At 41.8% G+C, this 22,297-nt stretch overlaps 1 protein-coding gene across 1 annotated transcript in view; it reads left to right on the forward strand.

The window, feature by feature from the left end:
- Positions 1-20,616, forward strand: part of MAP3K4 (mitogen-activated protein kinase kinase kinase 4) — a 94,879-nt gene extending 74,263 nt beyond the window's left edge. Inside the window, exons 16-26 of the mRNA XM_015414653.1 lie at positions 3,191-3,307; positions 4,998-5,098; positions 6,488-6,568; positions 10,566-10,757; positions 12,225-12,295; positions 12,719-12,835; positions 13,301-13,460; positions 14,286-14,408; positions 17,334-17,440; positions 19,114-19,293; positions 20,127-20,616. Coding sequence (XP_015270139.1) covers positions 3,191-3,307; positions 4,998-5,098; positions 6,488-6,568; positions 10,566-10,757; positions 12,225-12,295; positions 12,719-12,835; positions 13,301-13,460; positions 14,286-14,408; positions 17,334-17,440; positions 19,114-19,293; positions 20,127-20,147 — 1,270 coding nt within the window. The 3' untranslated portion in view covers positions 20,148-20,616. The remainder of the gene's footprint in view (positions 1-3,190; positions 3,308-4,997; positions 5,099-6,487; positions 6,569-10,565; positions 10,758-12,224; positions 12,296-12,718; positions 12,836-13,300; positions 13,461-14,285; positions 14,409-17,333; positions 17,441-19,113; positions 19,294-20,126) is intronic.
- The last annotated feature ends 1,681 nt before the right edge of the window (positions 20,617-22,297 follow it).

The following is a 22,297-nucleotide window of genomic DNA, read 5'->3' on the forward strand; positions in this document are numbered from 1 at the left end:
CTGAGGGAGAGAAAGAGAGAAACGCTGAAGCAGTTCAGCAGCTTTACCATCTCGAACCTTTCAGTCTGTCTCTGGAAAAGAGGATATTTGCATTTTCCCAGCATTGATGCCTACAGTGTTTTGGCTATTGTTCCCCTGCAGTAACCATTGCTACGTGTTTTGTGGAATGTGATTGCTCCCATGGGATAGTGCCTGTGAAATCAATCGTGATGAGTGGCACAGCCCCACCCTTCTCCCCTCCCCTTACATGCCTGAGCCATGTTTAATATTCCTTATGTTTGTTTCTCTTCTATTTCCCCGATGTGCCCTTTTGTAAATATCCTGCTGCAGTGCTGTAGCTAGCTTTTCTCCTTTTTAATTAAAAGAAAGCTTCAAAAGGCAGTAAGGCTATGATCGCAATACTATCCAGCTGTTTCAGGAACTATCACTTGATTTCGTTTTTCTGTTCATAGCTTTGCCTCCCTCATCCTCATGAACAAAAGGTGACAAAGAGCAACATAGCTATCCCCCGTAATATGCACGCCCTTCCAGATTTTCTGCATAAGGACAGAATAGCATGCTAGTGGTACACTAGTATAATTGATTCAGTAGTAGGTGTTTTCTGCACGGAAACAGGCTAGTGTGGATTTCCTGTTACCATTGTGGCTGCTGATACAGCACAGCGGCAGTGGGTTTTCAAACATAGCAGGTTTCCCTGCCCCATTCTCCCAGCAACAGCTATCACCTGGAACACTGAGGCTTTCCCACTTTTATTTGAAATAAGCAGTTTTATATTGTTTTATCAATCAGTATACTGTTATAAGCCGGAAACTTTTCGGGCATATCTTACCCCCCCACACACACACACAATTTCCTCTTTTCATTTCCAGAAAAGCACCTACAGCTTCTCCCTTTTCCCTGCTTCCTTCACTACTTCCCACCCACCAGCCAGCCTATTTTTATCTGCTCCCCCTGCCTTTAGCTTTCCCTCTTCCTTCCCTGCCCTGGCAGCCACTCCCCTGGAAAACTCTGGCCAAGCTGCATGGTACCGCCGGTCACCAGGACAGAGTGGGCCCAGTTGTATCATGGCTGGCTGAGCTAGGCCCAGTTGTGCAGTGCTAACCAGGCTGGGCCCAGGTGCATAGAAGGGAACCTACAAGGAGTTGTGTGGAGCACTTCACTTCCCCCTGTATCCCCTTCCCCCACACTCTTCCGTCTTTCCCTCTTCTTGGCAGCCCCCATAGCCTCACATTTACCTTTTCCTTCTCTCCTTCCCAACCACCCACTAAACTTTTAATTTGCTCCTCCATCTTCAGCTGTATTTATGAACTTCATTTATAGCCCACCTTTCTTCCCAGGGTCATTCTCCTCTCCTCCATTTTATCACATAACAACCCTGTGAGGTTAGTTTAGATTGAGAATGTGTGCCTGGCGCGAGATCAACCAGCAAGCTTCCATGGAAACCTGGGGATTTGAACCTGGGTCCCCTAGATCCTAGTCTGAAATTCTAACCACACCACCACACTAGCTTCTCTGGGGTGGCTGCTGTTGAAAAATGCAAGCGGTTGGTCCTGATGTGTCATGTCTGTCCATGGTTCCAGATGCTGGATTTAAGTATCCACAATTTGGGCCATGATGAGAAGCAAGAAATTGCAAGTAGATAAATAGGTACCACTTCAGTGGGAAGGTAACAGCGTTCCGTGCGCCTTGGTGTTTAGTCATGTAAAAAAGAAGGCTTACAAGCATCATAATTTACAAATTAAATGCACCAATAAATTTAAGCCAGTAGTAATAGGAGTAGGTAGGAGCTGCGGTGGCTCAAGTGGTTAAGACGCTGAACTGCAGGCTGTGGAAGGTCAGTAGTTCAGCAGTTCAAGACCGGGTGCCGCATGATGGGGTGAGCTCCCATCTCTAGTTCCAGCTCCTGCCAACCTAGCAGTTCGAAAGCAAGAAATTGCAAGTAGATAAATAGGTACCACTTCAGTGGGAAGGTAACAGCGTTCCATGCGCCTTGGTGTTTAGTCATGCCGGCCACATGACCACGGAAACGTCTTCGGACAGCGCTGGCTCTTCGACTTTGAAACGGAGATGAGCACCGCAACCCTAGAGTCGGATTCGACTGGCTTTTGAGCAAGGGAACCTTTACCTTTACTAAATGTAACAGGTTCTGCATTTCCCCTTATATCTCAATAATGGAAGAGGCTGGAGGCTTTCATTTTAAAATGAGATCTGGAAATTCACAGAATCTTTCCTTCTTGTTATTATAGCAGAATATTTATATAACAATATGATATTGTCAATTAGGGGGAAAGTCCCCTGGTGGTGAGGGAAGGAAGTGGCCACAGTGAAGGCAGGGCCAGGGAAAATAGCTGTCCTTGGCAGGAAAGTCTGAACTTTTTCACCCACACGGCAGCCATTTTGGCTTCAACGGCTGATCTTTCTCAAAACTTTGCAGCAAAGCAGGTTTGAGAAAGATGTCAGAACAGCTGGAGAACCCTGGGAAATACACAACTTGCACCATGATGCTGCGAGGGAAACAGTAATAAAAATGCCTCTTCCCTCCAACATTGAACTGAATCATCCTTGTGAAAACGGCCTAGTACAGGGCTGTTGATGAAATCCAGCCTTATTGATTGTTTGAAGGATCCTCAGAGAAATGAAATGCAGTAAATAGAGGTTCTGTTGTGCTGCTGTTCTCTTCTGGTTGTAATGTGTGTATGTGTGCATGCATTTACCTCTGATGTTGCTGCTCCTATCTAGAGTAGATTAAGAAAGATACCTGAATATGGTGGCATTTCTGCATCATAGAAATGGGAGGGTTATCACACTAACTAGTGTGCTGTTTCACACAACACCAAGACTTCTGCTCCAGGACTAGTCCAAAATAACCTTAAAAGTTAAACGTGCGCTGTGTTATTATTCATAAATAGCAAGGTGCTTTTTCAATTTTGATTTTGATATTTATGGATGGGTTATCTCTTGCATCCTGGAAACCAGCAAGGTTCACTGTTGCAAGCAAGTTTTAGAGAGTAGTTTGGGAACTGTACTTGCTATTAAATCAGTTTAAAACTCAAATAATTTTGCAGTTTTTTTTTAAAAAAAAGAACTTTTCACAAGATTTTTCAGACTGCTGTCTGAGTCACTGTATTTAAAAATCCATTAAGAAGAGCACAGTCAGACCCTTTTCCTGAAGTTTTTCTTCTTGCTGCAGCACAAGGAGTGTCCCATGTGATGTACGGAACCATTGCAACGCTGCTCTTAGTCGCCCCGCTCCCGTCGGTGGTGACTCAACTCAGCCAAAACCTGTCAGCAGTGCAAATGATATCAGGTAGCTCCACCTTGCAATGTAGCAGACTCATCCCTGTTCATGTCACTCATCCAATCCGCTTGCATTTAGATACCAGTAGTTCCTTTGGGGTTCCATTGTGCATTCCATGTGATTTACTCGTTCTATTAAAGTTGTGCCATTAAAAAAAAAAAAAAAACCTGGCACAAGTGCCATGTTATATATTCAGATTAAAAAAATGAACCTTTTTTGCATGTTTGAGAATAAAATTTCAGGTTTCCTTGTTTTAGTATCACTAACGCATGCAGTTCATTTTCTCTAGCTCCTCTGCAATTTTATAGTAGCTGATTGCCAATGAACTACATTGAAAATGGAAGTTTTTATCTATATTTTAGCAGGAGTTGTAAGTTTCTGCCCACTAGAAGTATGAAATTTCCTACTGAAGCCTTTTTAAAAAGTTACCTTGGTGATAAATCCACAATCAGATGTGTGTTGGGAATACTAAATAATGCACAATGCACAAATGCTACCATAATTCATTTTTTACACTGCTTTCAAGTGCCCTGTATTACAGATAAGTAGAAAACAGAGCAAACATAAAGCATTTGTATCCAGAACATTAATAATGTTTTGAGTTAATTGTTTCTTTATATAGTAGCTAGCACCCGCATGGATCACTGCCTTGTCGTGGCGAGGGGGCTTGCGCGGTTCGATGAAGCTGTGGGCTATGCCGTGAAGGGCCACCCAAGACGGACAGGCCACAGCAGAGAACTCAGACCAAGAGTGTTCCCCTGGAGAAGGTAATGGCAACCCACTCCAGTATCTTTGCCAAGAAAACCCCAAGACGGGGACGGCAAAGGATGAGATGGTTAGACAGTGTCATAGATGCAACGAACATGAAACTGAGCCAACTTCAGAGGATGGCGGAAAACAGGAGGGCCTGGCGGGAGCTGGTCCATGGGGTCGCGAAGAGTCGGACTCGACTGTGCGACTGAACAACAAATAGTAGCTAGCTCCCATGGCCATTCCCCCCCTCCCCCACACTTCTCTCTGGCTTCTGTGCACTTTCCTCCTCTGCTGCTAGGACTTCCATGTGCACGAGATCAGTTCTTTTCCCAAGGAGCCCTTACATGCGCGGAAATGCTAGTGGCAGCAGAAGTGAGTGCTGCAGCAGAGGAAAACCTCTGCAGTGGCCTTAGAGAAGCACAAGGAACAATTTCATAGGATTTACTGGATTCCAGAAATGTAATGTTGTGGCATTCCACCAGGATCTTTCTGTCCGTTCTCTCCCCCCCCCCCCCCCCCAATCTCTTTCTCACTGATGTTCTTTCTCTCTCCTGGAACTTGTGAAGTCCTCATTATTCCCCCTTGTTGTCTCCGATACTGCTTCATTTTAGAGTAATTGAGCTATGACTACTCCCTAAAGGCTTATGGTCCATCTTCCCAAAATGCAGCCTAATGGAGTTTCTGAAGTGCCTGGATATTTTTCTATCCTAATAGTAGTAGCAACTTTGTCTAAAAAAGCAAACAAATGCCTATTGTTTGGGAAATCCACTGCCATTGAATAGCTCTACAAAGATCTATATCATTGTACCCCCCCCCTCCCAGCGCTTTCATTAACATGACCATGGCTGCTTCCATGTATTTGAAACTTCTAGTGCCTTGATACATTAGAAAAGGGGAGAGTTAAAGTGCTACTTAACGCAGCAGTGGTGTGTGTTCTTTAAAACAGAGGTTCCAGTGTCCCCGAAAACGATCGACTGGCTTCAATTGCTGCTGAGCTGCAGTTTAGGTCTTTGAGCCGCCACTCCAGTCCCACCGAGGAACGTGAAGGTGACTACCCTTGTGACTGTGATAGCGTGTGCAAATTGTTATATGTGGTTTTCTTAAATCATTCTATTATTTTGCTTCAGAATGAGACTCTGCCAAATTTGTCTGGCCTTGTGTTGCACCTAATGCATGTGGAAAACTTGGCAAATCAGAATCAGCCTTTAAAAATAGGTCGCTTCCATTAGGAAGGTTTCCAAACTGATCACAGCCTTCAGATGACTGAATTATTCATTGGAGTTATTTTATGTACCACAATTTACATGAAACTGCAAAAGGCAGCATACAAACAAAATGTTAAAATTTGTAATAAAATAATACTCATGAAATCAGAATCTGATAACGAATAAAACCACTTAAGGAGCAGTTAGCCTAGAGAGAGGCCAGATAATTATTAACTACATGCCCTTATTATCTTACTAAAAAGGTCTTAATTATCCTATGAAAAATAAGAAAAAATGAAGCCAGGCAGACTTCTAGGGGAAGCTACATGTGTTGAATAAATATAGGTACTGGTATTGAGACTGTTCCATGGCAGTACCTATACTGTGAATATTTAGTGCCTATGATTATGATACCTCTACCAACATGTTGCCAAATTCATAACAAAATCCAGAGAAGAAAGCAAGGAAAGCCATTGTGTTGTGGTGGTGAAAGTGTCAGGGACAAATCTGGGAAAATAACGGTTCAGATCTCCACTCTGCCATAAGGCTTGCTGGGGTGACCTTGGGCTAATAATGGATTCTTACAGGGTTTTTGCAAGGACAGTATGGAAGATAATGTGGAATGACACATGCCGCCCTGAGCTCTTGGGAGATGGGGGTGGGGGTGGGGTAAAAATGTACCAAATACTAATAAACTAAAATATACAGAAAAGTTCATAAGCTAGTTTTTCCAGATAGACGCAAGTAAGTGACAGCTAGAAGATATCCAGGAGGCGGTACCATGTGGTGCATGAATTAGCTTTGAACGTGGCCGCATTCAGATAATTTCCTGATTGATCAGGGAATTGTGTGTTCCACATATCACTTATGGATTGTTAATGGGAACTTAGAATATTGCAAGGTTTACATTGTTTTTCTGTTTGTTTGAAACAATCCTGCTTTTCATCTTTTCTGAATAATTTCCTCATGTACAGTTATTTGATTTCCTGGATAGCTTTAAATATCTATGGAATGAGTACTCCATAGCACTGTCCAGTGGTGAGAGGCTCAGCACCTGGTTTGAACAGCAACGTCCTCCATGTGAATATTCTGTACCATTGTAAAGTCTTTCATAATTATGAATAAATTCCATATATTTTGAATATACGTAGGAACCATTAAAACAGCGGGTGAAAGAACAGGTCGCAACTTGTTTTGGGCCAAAGTTTATCACAGCACTTTATTCTTACAGAGCCGTCTTATCCTAAAGGAGATTCTAGTGGGTCAACCCGAAGAAGTTGGGAGCTTCGAACTCTCATCAGTCAGACCAAAGGTAAGGAATGAGAGGTAGTTACTTGCCAAGAGGATTGTTGTAGATTACTTTTGGTATTATGTACAATTTTGGGAATTCTGTAAATACAAATTATTATAAACTGTTACCGGGTCTAATGGGCAGCAATCAAGACAGAGTTTGTATTTTGGTCAATATGAATGGCTGTTGAACTGATGCCAAATTTATTTTGTATTTATTACATCATTTATAGTATGCCTTTCTCACCAAAAATCAAGGTGGATTACACAGTGCAAGACAGTTTAAATCAACAGGAATGTGACATCCACTATGCAATACAATACAATAGTGATTTGGACTTCAGAAATCTGGAAAATAGCTGAAACAAAGCAGAAGCATTAACATGACACATTAAATGATGCAGAAATTACATAGCCGGTTCATACTTTCAGCAACAGACAGCATCTACTAGGCATAGTAATACAGATTACCGTTTCTATCCCTTTATTAAAGCAGCTGTCTGAAACATTTCATTACACTGTAGTCCTATTACTTGTATTAAAAAACATCCTCCTGAATAGTTCTTTTTTGCATAGTTTGCTGAAAGCCAGGATGATTGGGATTGTAGTTCCCGCTAAACTGTGCTAGGAGGCGCTAGCGCACACAATGCCTTGAGTCACATGGAAAAGAGGGATATAATTATTTGAATAAATAAGTCGTTTGGGCAGGTTGATAACATTTAAGCAACTTCCTGTTTGTTAGGTTAGGCAGTGTTCTGACAGTGATTGTTCCTCCTCTGTTATACTTGACCTGTAATGTGGGTTGTCATATTTCACTAAAAAAACTAAACTAGACTACAAAACCCCTCCCCCCCCCAAAGTGCTGGTATGTTTTCTAAGGCTCAGCACAGGGTGACAGTCCAAGGCCAGGTCTACCAGTATAGTGGAAAGGAATGGGTGAACTTTGACTTGATTCTGTTTTCTCTTATAATGTTTAAATTATTCTTCAAGTATAGTTTAAATATAATTTAAAAGAATTTATTCTGAGATATTTACAATGTTATAGAAGTAATCTAAAAATAATTTACATGATAGCCAAATGTAGACTTGCTCACAACTTTAGTGCCAAGTGTAGACTTGCTCACAACTTTAGTGCTACTAGCTTTTTTTTGCTCACGAGGTAGAATTTCTGCTCACAGCACTGTTGAGCACAGAGGGAACACTGAGAGACTTCTTGACCTCATCAGGCACGCCATTCACTACAGTAGAGGGCCATAGCAGAGGCATGTGTACAGGCAATTGTTGATTTTGCCCATTTGAAGGGTGCCACCTGCAGAAGGCCCTGCTCCAGTGGCAAAGCTGTTGTGATGGAGCATAGGGGAAAGGCAGTCCCACAGATATGATCAATCCAGACCATGAAGGGCTTTGTATGACATGGCCAATACCTTGAATTGAACCTGGTAGCTGATGGGCAGCCAGTGGAGTGATTGCAAAATGTGAGTAATCATGTTCCACCTAGCTCCTAATAATAATGGAGCTGTGGTGTTTTGGCCCAGCTGGAATCTCCAAGCTGACTTTTGAGGAGAAACCCATATAGAGTGCATTGCAGTAGTCTAGTCTTGATGTTACTGTGGAGCGGATCCAGGTGGTCATATTGTCCATGTCACGGTAGAGTGCCATCTTCTGGACTAGACTAAGTTGGAAGAAAGCATTTTTTGCAGCTGCATTGACCTACTTCTCCAGCAGCAATGCTGGATCCAGTATAACCCCTGGGAACTGAGTCAGCCAGGGTCAGCTTAACCCCATCAGAAATGAAAAGCACAATGACCTTCAAGATCTCCACCTTCCCAACCAGCATCACTTCCATTTTGTCTGGATTCAGTTTCAGTTTGTTTACTTTTAACCATTTGACCACAGCAGTCAGGCAGTGGCTCAAGAGCTCAACCGCATCACCAGAGAATTTGGATAGAGCAGTACAGAGCTGAGTGTCATCTGCATTTTGATGACATCCAGTTCCAAAGATACAAATTATTTATCTTAAAGTAGACATTAAATAACATGGAGGGTAAGCTTGCGTCCTGTGGAATTCCACAAGTCATCTCCTGCACTGAAGATAACTGGTCACCAGTGACAACCCTTTGAAGTGGTGGGTGCTACAAGCATGGACGGCTTCAAAAGGGAATTAGATAAGCATATGGAGCAGAGGTCCATCAGTGGCTATTAGCCACAAGGTATAGCTAGGGGCTCTGGGGCAAGTGATGCTCTGTCTTCTTGGTGCTTGGGGGGGGGTCAACAGTGGGAGGGCTTCTAATGTCCTGGCCCCACTGCTGGACCTCCTGATGGCACTGGTATTTCTGGCCACTGTGTGACACAGAGTGTTGGACTGGATGGGCCTTTGGCCTGATCCAACATTGGCGTCTCTTATGTTCTTATGTTCTTATTCTGATCTATGAGGAACAATTTAAACTCACTCAAGGCACATAGCTTGATAACTACTTCTGCCTCCAAATACAAGACAGCATGATCTACTGTATCAAAGGCTGTGCATAGGTACAGTAGGAGCAACTAGGAAGCGTGGCTTATTTCTACATTCAGGTAGAGGTCATCAAATAAGGCCACCAGGGCCATCTCTGTCCCATAGCCTGGCCTGAAACCAGACTGAGTAGAGCCAGAGCACATGAATGATCCAAAAAGACCTGGAGATGGCCTGTGGTTGTTCTCTCAGTCACTTCTCCTAGAAAAGGCAGATTGGAGACTGGGTGATAATTGGCCACATCCTTTTCTGTAGGGATTTTTTTGTAGTAGTAGACAGATAACTGCCTCTTTGAGAGGTTGAGAGAAGGTGCCATGAATTAGTGACTGATTTATGATGCACATCAAGGGGTCATTTATGTGGTTCTTACATGACTTTGGCAGCCTGGGTGGGCATGGATCCGGTGCACAAGTGGTGGCTTTCACAGATCCCAGGATCCTGTCAACACCTATCACAGTGATTGGGTCAAAAGGGCCCATAAGCAAACCAGATGAAGTGTTAGGCAAATTCTTTTTGGCCTGTATTACAGCCAGAATCCAGATTAGAGTGTATTTGTGTTATTTTTTCAGCAAAAACTTTGCAAAGGTGTCACAGCTAATCAATCAGTCCCCAGTGTCTCTAGTACCACATCTGAGAACTTCCTCCAACTCAGAGAGGTTGCCCAGTGGGGAACTATGTGCCTAGTAAACAAGCAGAATGCCTCTAGCCTTGGTCTTAGCAAATGTCCTAACACTTTGATAGTCTGGTGGAGAATGTCTGCAAGTTCTGACACTTGCTGATAGATCCTAAGACACAATCAAAACACCTTTGTTCCCCTGAGTTTTTCCAGTTCAAAAAAAGTTTGTTCTGTCACATCTTTGTGGCAAAGTAAGCCAAAGGCCACAGTACCTGAAAATGGGGTGGTGCAATCAATGCTTCCATACCATGTCATTTATAAGTTTGCCACCAAGCTGTCCAAAGAGCAGGGGTGACTGGGATGCCCATCTGTATTCAGACCAGCATTGTGCGTGCAAAGGAAAGAATTGCCCCATCTAAACTCTTACCTAAATTCCAGGTATTCTGAGTCTGGTTTTGCAGATCAGCTCCTATTCCACTCTGTACTTCTAACAAACTTTCCCTGCCCTTCCAGGTTAACCTGATCAGCCTCTAATGGTTTGTTTGCCAACTAATTTTTTTTGTCAGGGTAATGAGCAATTTTCACTGATTTCTCCCTCCTGTGGCAGGCCTTCAGTTTACTCCCCAATCAATTCCTGAGTGTCCTCTACACCCAGGAGCAGCGTTTGGGGGACATTTTGGGCTGCTGCAGGAGGTGGGGATGCCGGGAAATTGTGCTTCTGTGGATGGAAATCCTTGTGCTCCTGGGAATTGTGGGTGGGGTCCTGAAGTCTTTCATTAATGTGTTTGTGTCCTATTTTAGTAGCACAGGATCGATGTTGTGGTTCACAAGAAACAAATGTTTACATAACAGAACTTGTTCACAATTCTTGCTTTTTCTTCCTGCTTTTAGACTCTGCCTCCAGGCAGGGGCCCATGGAAGCAGTTCAGAAATCAATTCAACTATTTGAAGAAAAAAGGTACCGAGAAATGAGGCGGAAAAATATCATTGGCCAAGTTTGTGACACCCCCAAATCTTACGATAATGTCATGCACGTAGGCTTAAGAAAGGTGACTTTTAAGTGGCAAAGAGGAAACAAAATTGGTAAGTACTTATGGTAAGCTGCCTCTTAAGTTTTATTAAAAGCAGACCCCTGCCCAATATCCTAGAAGTTGTTTCCTTGCCTCAACTATTCACATGAAAAAAACCAGTATTTTACACATTTGTAGTAAGGTAAAATGTTGATGAGACTATGCATTCTGTTGCACAGCACATTTAAATTAATCAAGTGCAGACAGATGACATCCGTTTTTCCATGTGACTCCCAAATGGCAACTAACTTACACCTGTGGTTCATGATTGATGAATAAGCTTGCTTTCATTTTTTTGATATCCTTAATCCGGATTGGAATGTGTATTTTTAAAAATCAACTTGTGTGTTCATAATTTTGCTTTGTGCATTCACTTTAATTGTAGAACTCACTGCCAGTGGATGTAGTGATAGCCACAAGTATAGATGGCTTTAAAAGGGGATTAGACAGATTGATAAAGAATAGGTCCATCAGTGGCTACTATCCATGGTGAGAAAAGGGAGCCCCATATTCAGAGGCAATAAACATCTAAAACCCAGTGCTTGGAGCAACATTAGGACCTTTACCCTCTATGCCCAATTTGTTGGTTCTCCAAGGTGGCTGGTTGGGCATTGTGTGAAACAGGATCCTGGACTAGATAAGACCACTGGTTTGATGCAGCAGGACTCTGTATGTTACTGCAGTTTCCAAGTATTTACATCTTGTGATTAACAGTTACTACTGATCATTTAGAAATAAAAATTATTCTGTCCACGTGGTTATAGAAAATCGTCTCTTTGAAATCCATACATTTTTTGCTACTCAGTGTTATTTCCATTAGAAGAAAAGGAGCATATATATCACCTGGGGTTCAGTTTCCACAGTCACAGGAATATTATAGTTAATGAATGGAATTAAGCTTTTGTTCTTGGGGGACTTCATTCAAAAGAAATTTTGTGTTTGGAAGGACTAGCAACATATGATGTTACTCACCTAAAGCCTTAATTTATTGTTATCATTGGTGATAGTTACTTTTAGTTCTCAGATGAAATTATTTTTTTCTTGAGTCACTCTCTGTTTGCAGATGATGTGCAACTTTAATTCTCTTCAATAGATTTAATCATGAATACAATCTTTCCTAGCTGCCTGAAGAGGAGGGTTGTTTACTGAGGCCTTGATTTCAGTGGAACTTGCTTCCAGATAGATACGTGGATGATTATAGCCATAACTGTATTGTGTATCATATCACACAGGTCATGCTATGGCATTGTCCCTGAAAACTGTCTGAAAAAGGTTCTGTGTAGCCAGTTTGAGTGTAGTGATACAAAATGTCACTTTTGTTTTTTTAAAATAATCATATTAATTTATAAACAAAGGAAAAATTGCTTTGGAATTGGCCATCCACATGCAGTCTTTACAAGGATGGATCAGATACAAATCTTGGTTCATTCTGCCACTCTATTTTCAGGGTACTTAAAGCACTATTCTTCTAATTTTGCAGGAGAAGGTCAGTATGGGAAAGTGTATACCTGTATCAGTGTTGACACTGGTGAATTGATGGCTATGAAAGAAGTAAGTACTGTACGAATGAAATGCTCTGGATTTGCTTTTTAAAAGTATTGCTTTTAGGGGAAAGTCCCTTCTTACAGTCATGCATAAATTCTTCTCTTGTTATTTGTGAACTAGACATTTTAAACCTTGTCTAGGGGACCTTTTGGGCTGGGATCTTATGTGGATTGAAGGAGGATTAGAAATTATTATTATTATTATTATTATTATTTTGATATCACTTTGGAAATCACCTTGAACTTGAAAAAAAAACCTTTTTCAATAAAATAAAATTGTCTTGATGAGTAAACTAACATTTGCTTTTCTGTCCTACTGGCAGTATCTAAAGAGACCTGTAGGTGGCATATTGGGTTTTTTTCTGGCTTGTTTTGCTATTCAGTGCTTTGTGTTGGCAGCAGCATTAATGAAGAACACTGTCTTTTGCAGATAAGGTTTCAACCAAATGATCACAAAACGATCAAAGAAACTGCAGATGAGTTGAAAATCTTTGAAGGCATTAAACACCCTAACCTGGTTCGGTATTTTGGTGTGGAGCTCCACAGGGTAAGTCAGTATTGGTTATTTAAGCCCATAATAACAGAAGCTGCAAGCTGACAGGAAGGAGCAAAATCTTTGGCACCTGTTTTGTATCATCATGTTACTTTACATAAACCAGTCCAATAAGTTCCATAAATGGCATCATATCTGTTGTATGCATAAACTATAGTAGCAATTGAGATATGATTTGTGTTAGAATTGTGTTTGCCCTTTTAGTGTTACAGCATGTGATGTTTGATGATATAAACATGTTGACTCATTTTACTTGTTGTACATAGTATCCCTATTTGTGGTTCATTGCAGCAGATGGTTGCTGCGTTTATCCGTTGTCGGTAGAAAAGACCTTCTGATACCACAACAACTGCATGCATTTGATTAAAAATCGCTTTAAGTTTCCTGAAACATATCCAGTGTTCTCCATACAGAAGATGCAGGACATCCTAGTAAAACTTCTTTGCTCATAAACTACAGGAAGAAATGTACATATTCATGGAATACTGTGATGAGGGAACTCTGGAAGAGGTGTCAAGGCTTGGTCTCCAGGAACACGTCATTAGGCTCTACACAAAGCAGATCACAACAGCCATCAATGTTCTGCACGAACATGGTATAGTTCATCGAGATATCAAAGGTAAGCTATTCTATTTAACATTGTCCAGGAGGTTATGAGCACATGAATTCACACACACACACACACACACACAACTGATCTGTCAAAGTTAGTATTGTCTGCTCTGGTAGTGGCTCTCCAAGGTCTCAGGATAGAGTTCCTTCACGTGACATGTCCCACAACTTGGTCCTTCAAACTGGGGGTGCCAGAGATTAAACCAGGGACTTTCTGCATGCAGAACAGATTCTATACTGTGCAACTATGGCTCCACCCCAAATTAAATACGAAAATCAATAAAAATGTAATAACAAAACATGAGGCCAAGGTGAGATAAATCCCAGACAGGTTAAATCATCCCAGCTAAAGTGCTCTGTGTACCTTTCTGCTCCAGATAGGTTATTTTTGGGCGCTTCTGCAAGGTATTCCAGCTTTGTCTTTTCTGGGGCAGAATGTGCATGTGGCAGTTTCAGCAGCTGTGGAGCTGCCACAAAGAACTCACTTGGGAAGTAAGTTGAGAGTGCTTGAAAGGAGAACCCGGTGTTCTTAAATATTAGAGACCATAACAGAACATAGGGCAGAAGATGTTATCATGTCCAAATTGCTAAAAAGCACCCCACCCATGTTCTGGAAGGGAAGTGGGGGCTGGGGTTGGTGAATGTGACATTATCTTGCCTTCTGGTGAGGTAAACTATAAACTATTCATACTTTTCAGTTGTCAGTAAACTATCAGTTTATTAATTGAGGCTGACCACTCTGTAATAAACGGCATTCGTTTAGTTTAAGTTCTTATCTGGCTTTCGACTGGGAATCAGTGTGACTTCACTTTTTTATTTGTTAAAATTACAGGAGCAAACATCTTCCTTACTTCATCTGGGTTGATTAAGTTGGGAGACTTTGGCTGCTCAGTAAAGCTAAAGAATAACACACAGACCATGCCTGGTGAAGTGAACAGTACTTTGGGGACTGCAGGTAAGACAGGAGCTTTAAAAACACCCTTATGAATAACCTGAATGGTTGCCCAATAAAATATTATTTTTAAAAGTGCTCACATCTGAGTTGCTTTTTCTGAGATGTCTTTGCATTGAACCTTTAATTGAACTCCAAGGAATCTTCATTCATCTCTCCAAGGACCTTATAACTATATAGTGATGTGTTATGATAGGAAGTGTCCTGGAAAACAAAAAGTCCACTTCCAAAATCCCTACATCAGGATCTTCCATTTTATAATTCTTTCTACTGACAAAAGAGCACAGTGCTGAGGAATGTGCTGAGGTTTACCTCAGATTTTCATACATAGCATTGTTTTTAAAATGTTATGCATAGTCCAGAGGATCTGCAATGGTCAACTTAAGTCGTCAAGGCAAGTCACTATCTTGAAGCTTCTGTTTCTGCATTTCTGGAATGATTTTTCACATCAAGAGTGCCACAGATGGATGACTATTCCAACAGCAACTGTAAACCAAGACACTGTTGGATACCTCTTGGTTGCCTTATGTTCTTCACCTGCTTGTATTATTGGGTTTTTAATTGGAAAGCTGTGATGACTTGATAAGACCCCAAAAGTTTGCAAGCCTCACTAGGTTGTCAGGTTCCCTTCCAAATAAATACTCAAGCCTTAAATTAAAAAAAACAACACCTTTTGTAAACAACTGCAAATCAAACATATATGCTACTTTGTCCCTCATCCCTTCCTGTTGGTGGAGGACTGCCTCAGACGTTGGTCCTACTGAGGTGTTCTTCCTGTCTCTTCAAACAGATGTAGCCACAGATGTGCTAGCCTCTTCCAAGGCTATCTGTGCTTTTTGTCCTGCCTTCTCTTTGATGGCAAATCCTCCTTGACTTCAGCCTCTCTCATCCGGCTCTTGGAAAGCCTTCTTCATTTCTTCATTTCTTCTTCCTGAAGATCTTCTGTCTTCCACCTGCTTCTCAACTGTCAGGAAGGTTTCATCCAATCAACAGCTGACACATGGTTCTGGAATTCCAGACTTTAGGAGCCCCCTCAAAGCACCCCTCCTAATCGTAAACCTATTCTTAGGTTATAAAACTCTTCTTTAGTGATCCTCTAATTTTCCCTTAGCAACAGTCACTTGCTTCACTAAGTGAAGCTGCATTGTAACACTTTGTTCTCTTTGTTATAGAACTCATTTCTACACAAAGGTAGAATCTTAAACCATTTTAGCAGAAAATGCTATTGTTATTATTCTTTTTGGTATACTTTCTGTAACTGCTTGTTATAAACTTTGTGGAGTATCTGAAGTAAATGTAATATCATCAGTCCCCCTTAAGCATCTAGGCCCTAAATAGCTTTTATCCAATTATAGCAGGTTTTATTATACCAGTGTTCTTGGACCCTAGTGCTTCTCTCTCACACATAAAACACATGTCCATGTATCACCCTATACATATACACCCCACACACACATACTTATTGAATCAAATAGTAACAAAGGTGATGAGAAATATAAGAGAGTTTACAGAGCTAATATGCATTACAGAAATTTCAGAGTTCCCTCTCTTATAGTAGTAGAATTTTAGAGCACATGGCGGGGATGATAAGCAGTGGACTCAGGAAAGAAAAAGAAAACTACTCCACAAAACAGTTAATTTAGAGAATTCACTGCCACAAAAGGTGTAGTAACAATTGTCAGTTTAGGTGGCCCTGCATTGTAAACATTCGGGGGCCTCTGGTTGGCTGGCTACTGTGGGAGGCAGAATGCTGGACTATATGGACAGGGAGGTGATCCAGCAGAACTCTTCTTGTGTAACATATAGTATCTAAAGAGCCTGGGTTGAGCTGTGAGTAGAGGTTCCTGGCTCAAATATCTCCTGTGCCATAGGCTGCTTTAGGTAATCCAGTCTTATCCCCCATTCTAAATAGGGGTACAAGACTTTGACTCATGAGGAATAATGGATCAGGGGGAATCACATTTCCTCTCACCTTCCCCTTCCCTTGTCAAAGGTTTATCTTATTTCTCACCATCACCTCCTCCTCTTTCTCACAAAACTCCAGTGGGATTTTGGTTATTTTGTGCCATTGCTCTTAAATTTTTGTTTATTGTTTGTTTTTTTAATTCAAGCATTATTTTTTCTGAAAATCTGGAGGTTCCTGGAATTCTAAATCCTAGCTGTGTTGGCCCCATTGCATGGGTTTGGCCATTAGTGATCACTGAGTTACCTTTCAATAAGGATTGCTCAGAAAAAGGGGTGTGAGAGAACTATTTTGCAGCTTCCAAAGCCCTCAAAAATGCTTAGTCGCCTTTTTTATTTGTATGCTTCAAAAAAATAATACAATTTTGAACTTGATAATTCCAAAGGGGTAAGTAAAGATGAAGAGGAGTCTTGTGGCACTTTAAAGACTGACACGTTTTTATCCTGTCATAAGCTTTTGTGGATGCCACCTTTATTTGTAATAAGTGAAAGCCTTTAAAAAGGCTCAAAAAACAACATAGGCGGTATTCAAATAATTTCACACCAACAGCTGCTCTGTTCTGATTTGGTGTATGTTATAAGTTTATTCCAGCTCTTATGTGCTTCCATTTCATCAACTTTTTGATGTGTGGGATGCGCAGCATTGCTCAGATTTGATTATTTTATAGGACATGACTTCTGCTTCTGTAGCAGCTAACCGTGACTTCCTGTGAAGGCATTTCTGTTGTACTGCACCAGATATTGGAACTATAACCATTTAATATCTATGGTAAAAAATAAACCTTGTGAGAATATTTTTATAGCAAACTTTTCAGACAAGGAGCTGAGGGCAGGTCAATTCATGTCCCACTTGTCCTTGCATAACAGGTGGTTTATTGTTGGTTTTGAAGATTAATCCATTTGTTTAGAAGCCTCCTACTCCTTCTGCTGCATACACTGATGTCACTGTGTCATGTTGTTTCAAAGCATACATGGCTCCTGAAGTAATCACTAGAGCGAAAGGAGAGGGCCATGGACGTGCAGCAGACATCTGGAGCCTGGGCTGTGTCGTGATTGAGATGGTCACTGGTAAGGTAAGCTTGTTTTGTGAGGTCAGGCCAACCGTCGGTATTGATGCAGCTGCGTGGCAGTTCCAGACATTCTGTTACTGTCCCTGAAAACATTGAAGAGGGGTTGTATTTAGAATTTTGGAGTATTTGAAAATGTTTTGTTGGTTGTACTAATAAAGTGGACATAACCCGGGGGGTGCATTATATATGCATGGAAACACCTGAATGAAGGGTAGTGCAAAGGTTTGGTTTGATTTCCTCCATAAGAAGAAACACATGCATACACACCCCTTGTATCGTCAGACCCTGAGCTAAATCCTCTGTTCTGACTAGCGGCAGCTTCCCATGATCTCTCCGAATATACTTACTCTCGCAGCGCCTTCAACGAGAGATGGCAGTGATTGAGTCTGGGACCTTCTGCATTCAGAGTATTTGTTCTTCCATTAAGGCACAGGTGTTGTATTAGTGAATCACTGGGATGAAAATTATAATCTGTGAAACCACTTTCATGCTCTTTTTCTGGCTGTGCAAAATACTAGCGCCCCCCCCCCCCGCGCAAGTTCTGAATGTGACCATAGTTTTTTCTATTACCTAGTGGTTACAGAGTCAGACTAGTATCTGGGAGACCCAGGTTCCAATATCCACTCTGCCATGGGAGCTTTACGGGTGACCTTGGATCCAGCCACACACCCTCAGCCCCACCTTCAACATAGGGTAGTTATTGGGAGGGGAAATGGTGGAGGAGGAAACGGTGGTTGCCATTGGGGAGAAAAGTGGAGTATAAAGAGCTAAACACTGGAAGTGATGTCAGAAGGGGAATCATCTTCAAAAGCCTCCCCTTCCCTTCCCTTCCCCAGCCGGCCTGCCAAGGCGGGCAGGGGGGAGTAAAGAGAGAAGGGGTTTAAACCCCTTAAATTTAAACCCCTTCTCTCTTTGCTTCTCCCCCCCCCCAGCCCGCCTTCGCAGGCTGGCTGGGGAAGGGAAGGGGGGCTTTTGAAGATGCCCCCCTTTTTTGCTTCCCCAGCCGGCCTGCCAAGGCAGGCTGGGGGGGGGAAGCGAAGAGAGGAGAAGGGGTTTAAAGTTTAAACCCCTTCTTTCTGGAGTCACGCCACAGCGGCAGCGCAATCTCTCCATTCTATTCTATGGGTATAAAAAACCGACCCCTGGGTATAAATATCGAAATGCCCTGGGCATTGTGGAAAGGTGAGGTATGACTGTTTTAAATAAGGAAACAGTTCCATGTTTTGAACAGTGGGAAATTCTAAAGATGAGAGGCATGATAATTGAATTAGAGTTGAAGGCCTCGGTTTAGTTTTTAACACAAAAATTCACCTGTCTCTGTTTGCTGCTATTAACAAAGCCCTGGCAATTTTGAAAGCTCTCTCTTTTTTTGTTCTAAGCTTTAGTTGTTATTTTAGTTATTTAGTTGTTTTAGAAGTGCCATTCTTTGTGTTGGATTTCACTTTATTTTTCACCATTTCATCATTTGCTTTATTCTCCATTTTGTATAATAGTTATCTATACTGCTTCTGCATGTGTATTTATTCAAAAGAGTGTATTGGTCCAATTTTGTGCCGTATTTTACTTGTGGCCATATTCTGTTTGTCAAGCTCCTAGGCCAGTAGCAATCATCATTAAGCACATGCTAAGAAATTCAAGTGCAAAACTACCCTTTCAGTACTACTCTCCTTTTGCAGAGGCCCTGGCATGAGTATGAACACAACTTCCAGATCATGTATAGGGTAGGAATGGGTCATAAACCTCCCATACCAGAAAGGATAAGCCCTGAAGGAAAAGACTTCCTTTCTCACTGCCTGGAGAGTGATCCAAAGATGAGATGGACAGCTAGCCAGCTCCTCGATCATTCATTTGTCAAGGTCGGTTAAGTTTGTTTGGCTTTGATTATTAGTGCATGCTTATAATGAAACCAGGAGTATGTTTTCTAATAATGCACCTGTTATAAGCTGGGAGAGGCAACAAGTGCCCTACCTGTGTGTAGGGTCTTCATGGCTATCTCCAATCCTGATAGTGTCTACTCCTATTAAAGGTAAAGGTAAAGGTTCCCTTGCTCGAAAGCCAGTCGAATCCGACTCTAGGGTTGCGGTGCTCATCTCCGTTTCAAAGTCGAAGAGCCAGCGCTGTCCGAAGACGTTTCCGTGGTCATGTGGCCGGCATGACTAAACACCAAGGCGCATGGAACGCTGTTACCTTCCCACTGAAGTGGTACCTATTTATCTACTTGCAATTTCTTGCTTTCGAACTGCTAGGTTGGCAGGAGCTGGAACTAGAGATGGGAGCTCACCCCATCATGCGGCACCCGGTCTTGAACTGCTGAACTACTGACCTTCCACAGCCTGCAGTTCAGCGTCTTAACCACTTGAGCCACCGCAGCTCCTACCTACTCCTATTACTACTGGCTTAAATTTATTGGTGCATTTAATTTGTAAATTATGATGCTTGTAAGCCTTCTTTTTTACAAGCAGTTTAGAACTCAGTTAATTCACAAGTTCTTATCATGCATGAGGACCAAAATCTTCCCTGTAAAAAACGAGTTGTCTTAATCTGATCGTGGTAGTAACCACTCTTCGACTATTGGTCTGCAGTGGGCAAGTCAGTGTTAGTGAATAGGAACGACCAAGTTCCCTAGCTGTTTGGAACCTTTATGGAACTTCTGCACAATAATATTTTCCTATTGTTTAATCCCTCTCAGGTGTGCACAGATGAAGAATGAAGGTATACACATGTAGCCTCCTGTACTCTGGTGAAGTATCCTTTAATCACTACTGTATGTAATATTTACATAAAGACTGTGCTGAGAAATGGTATGAAGCTCCAAACCTACCGTGACTCAAGACTGCACAAGTGACCGGTGTCACTTCTCCTGCTGCTCTCGAACATTTTCCTTGGCACGTGTTGCTCCTGTGACGGCACCTGCGAGTTTAAAGAAGCTGCATGTTTCAGTGAAAGTGCCATTACTACTGTATAATGGACCATGACCCTATTTTTGTTCCTCCTTCTCAGTTTCTCATATGATTGAGTACTGTCATGTTAATATGTAGTATTTTTGAACTTTCTAGGTTCGAAAAACAACAACAAAGGTTAGTGTTATATCAGGCATTCTGGACCTTATTTTTAATCTCCTGTTTGTTGAGTGCACTGACTGTGAACTTCTACCTTATTTTTTGTTCTTTTTTTTATTGGCCAGCTTCAGATTTGTTATGCAAAGGCTGATTGATGAAATTCAAAAGCTTTTTCTCAATAAATGGTTTATTTTAGGAAGTCTTTGGTGCCTTATTTCGTTGCCAACACTGAATTTCATTGAAAGGTTCAAAGGGTTCAGTTTTACCTTATTTTGAAGACAGGTCTAGATTGGATTAGAACAAGCAAACACCCCCCCAAAAAAAAATTTCTTGGGAAATTATGTAATGCCTTTAGGACTTATTCACAGTAGTGATTTACTTCTGTAGCTTCTTTACCCAATCTCAAATACTTGGAAGTAACTGGTATATTTGCACTTAAGTCCTAAGTCTTGCACATACAAGCTCCATCAAGTTCACTGACATCTTATTTCCAGGAAAGTTTTCTTAGAGCTGTAACCTTAATGCCCAGCAAGTCACAGCTTCTCTTGTTGATTCCATATAGATCAAGATGCCTGCATTTAACTTTCAAACTCAACTTAAGCATGAATTACTTAACATGAAACTGAAGCCTTCGTGAGACGGCACAGACCACATTGGTGCCCCTAGGTCCACCAATGGATTTCCTAACACCCATTTGCTTATTTGACAAAGTATCTTTTCTTCACAGCCAATAACCACTCCTGGTTTTCCACTTCACAGCAGCAGAAGATGCTTCAGAATACCAAAGGACATATCACAGGTACACAAAGAACACCGTTGAGAACTAGTTTCCCTTTATCATAGGAAGATGCTTTTCCTGGAATTTCCATACATTTTGTGACTGCACCTATTCCTTATCCTCAAAATTCCCAAAAGTTCCCACAGGCTTAACATAATTGGGGACCCCCTAGCAGAGGCCAGACATCCTGGAATGCAAAGTCAAATGGGCCATAGAAAGCAGAAGAAGAAGAAGAAGAGGAGGAGATTGGATTTATACCCCGCCCTTCACTCAGAGTCTCAGAGTGGCTCACAAACTCCTTTCCCTTCCCTTCCCTTCCCCATAACAGACACCCTGTGAGGTAGGTGGGGCTGAGAGAGCTCTGACAGAAACTGCTTTTTCAAGGACAGCTCTGACAGAACTATGGCTTGCCCAAGGTCATCCAGCAGTTGCAAGTGGAGGAGTGGGGGGGGGGGAATCAAACCTGGTTCTCCCAGATTAGAGTCCACACACTTAACCACTACACCAAACTGACTGACTAACAACAAAGCTAGCGGAGGTGATGGTAACCCAGCTGATCTATTCAAAATCTTAAAAGATGATGCCAGCAAATGTGGAAAACACAACAGTGGCCTTGGATTGGAAAAGGTCAGTTTACATTCCAATCCCAAAGAGGGGCAGTGCCAAGAAATGTCCAAACTATCACACAATTGCACTCATTTCACATGCTAGCAAGGTCATGCTCAAGATCCTACAAGCTAGGCTTCAGCAGTACATGGACAGAGAACTGCCAGAAGTACAAGCTGGGTTTCAAAGGGATAGAAGAACTAGAGATCAAATTGCCAAAATTCGCTGGATTATGGAGAGGGCAAGGGAGTACCAGAAAACATCTATTTCTGCTTCATTGACTATGCTAAAGCCTTTGACTCTGTGGATCACAACAAACTATGGCAAGTCCTTAAAGAGATGGGAGTACCAGACCACTTCACATGTCTCCTGAGAAACCTGTATAAGGGTCAAGAAGCGACAGTTAGAACAGGATAT

Source organism: Gekko japonicus, unplaced genomic scaffold (genome assembly GCF_001447785.1).
Source record: "Gekko japonicus isolate JY-2015 unplaced genomic scaffold, Gekko_japonicus_V1.1 scaffold993, whole genome shotgun sequence".
In the NCBI taxonomy this organism is placed as follows: domain Eukaryota; kingdom Metazoa; phylum Chordata; class Lepidosauria; order Squamata; family Gekkonidae; genus Gekko; species Gekko japonicus.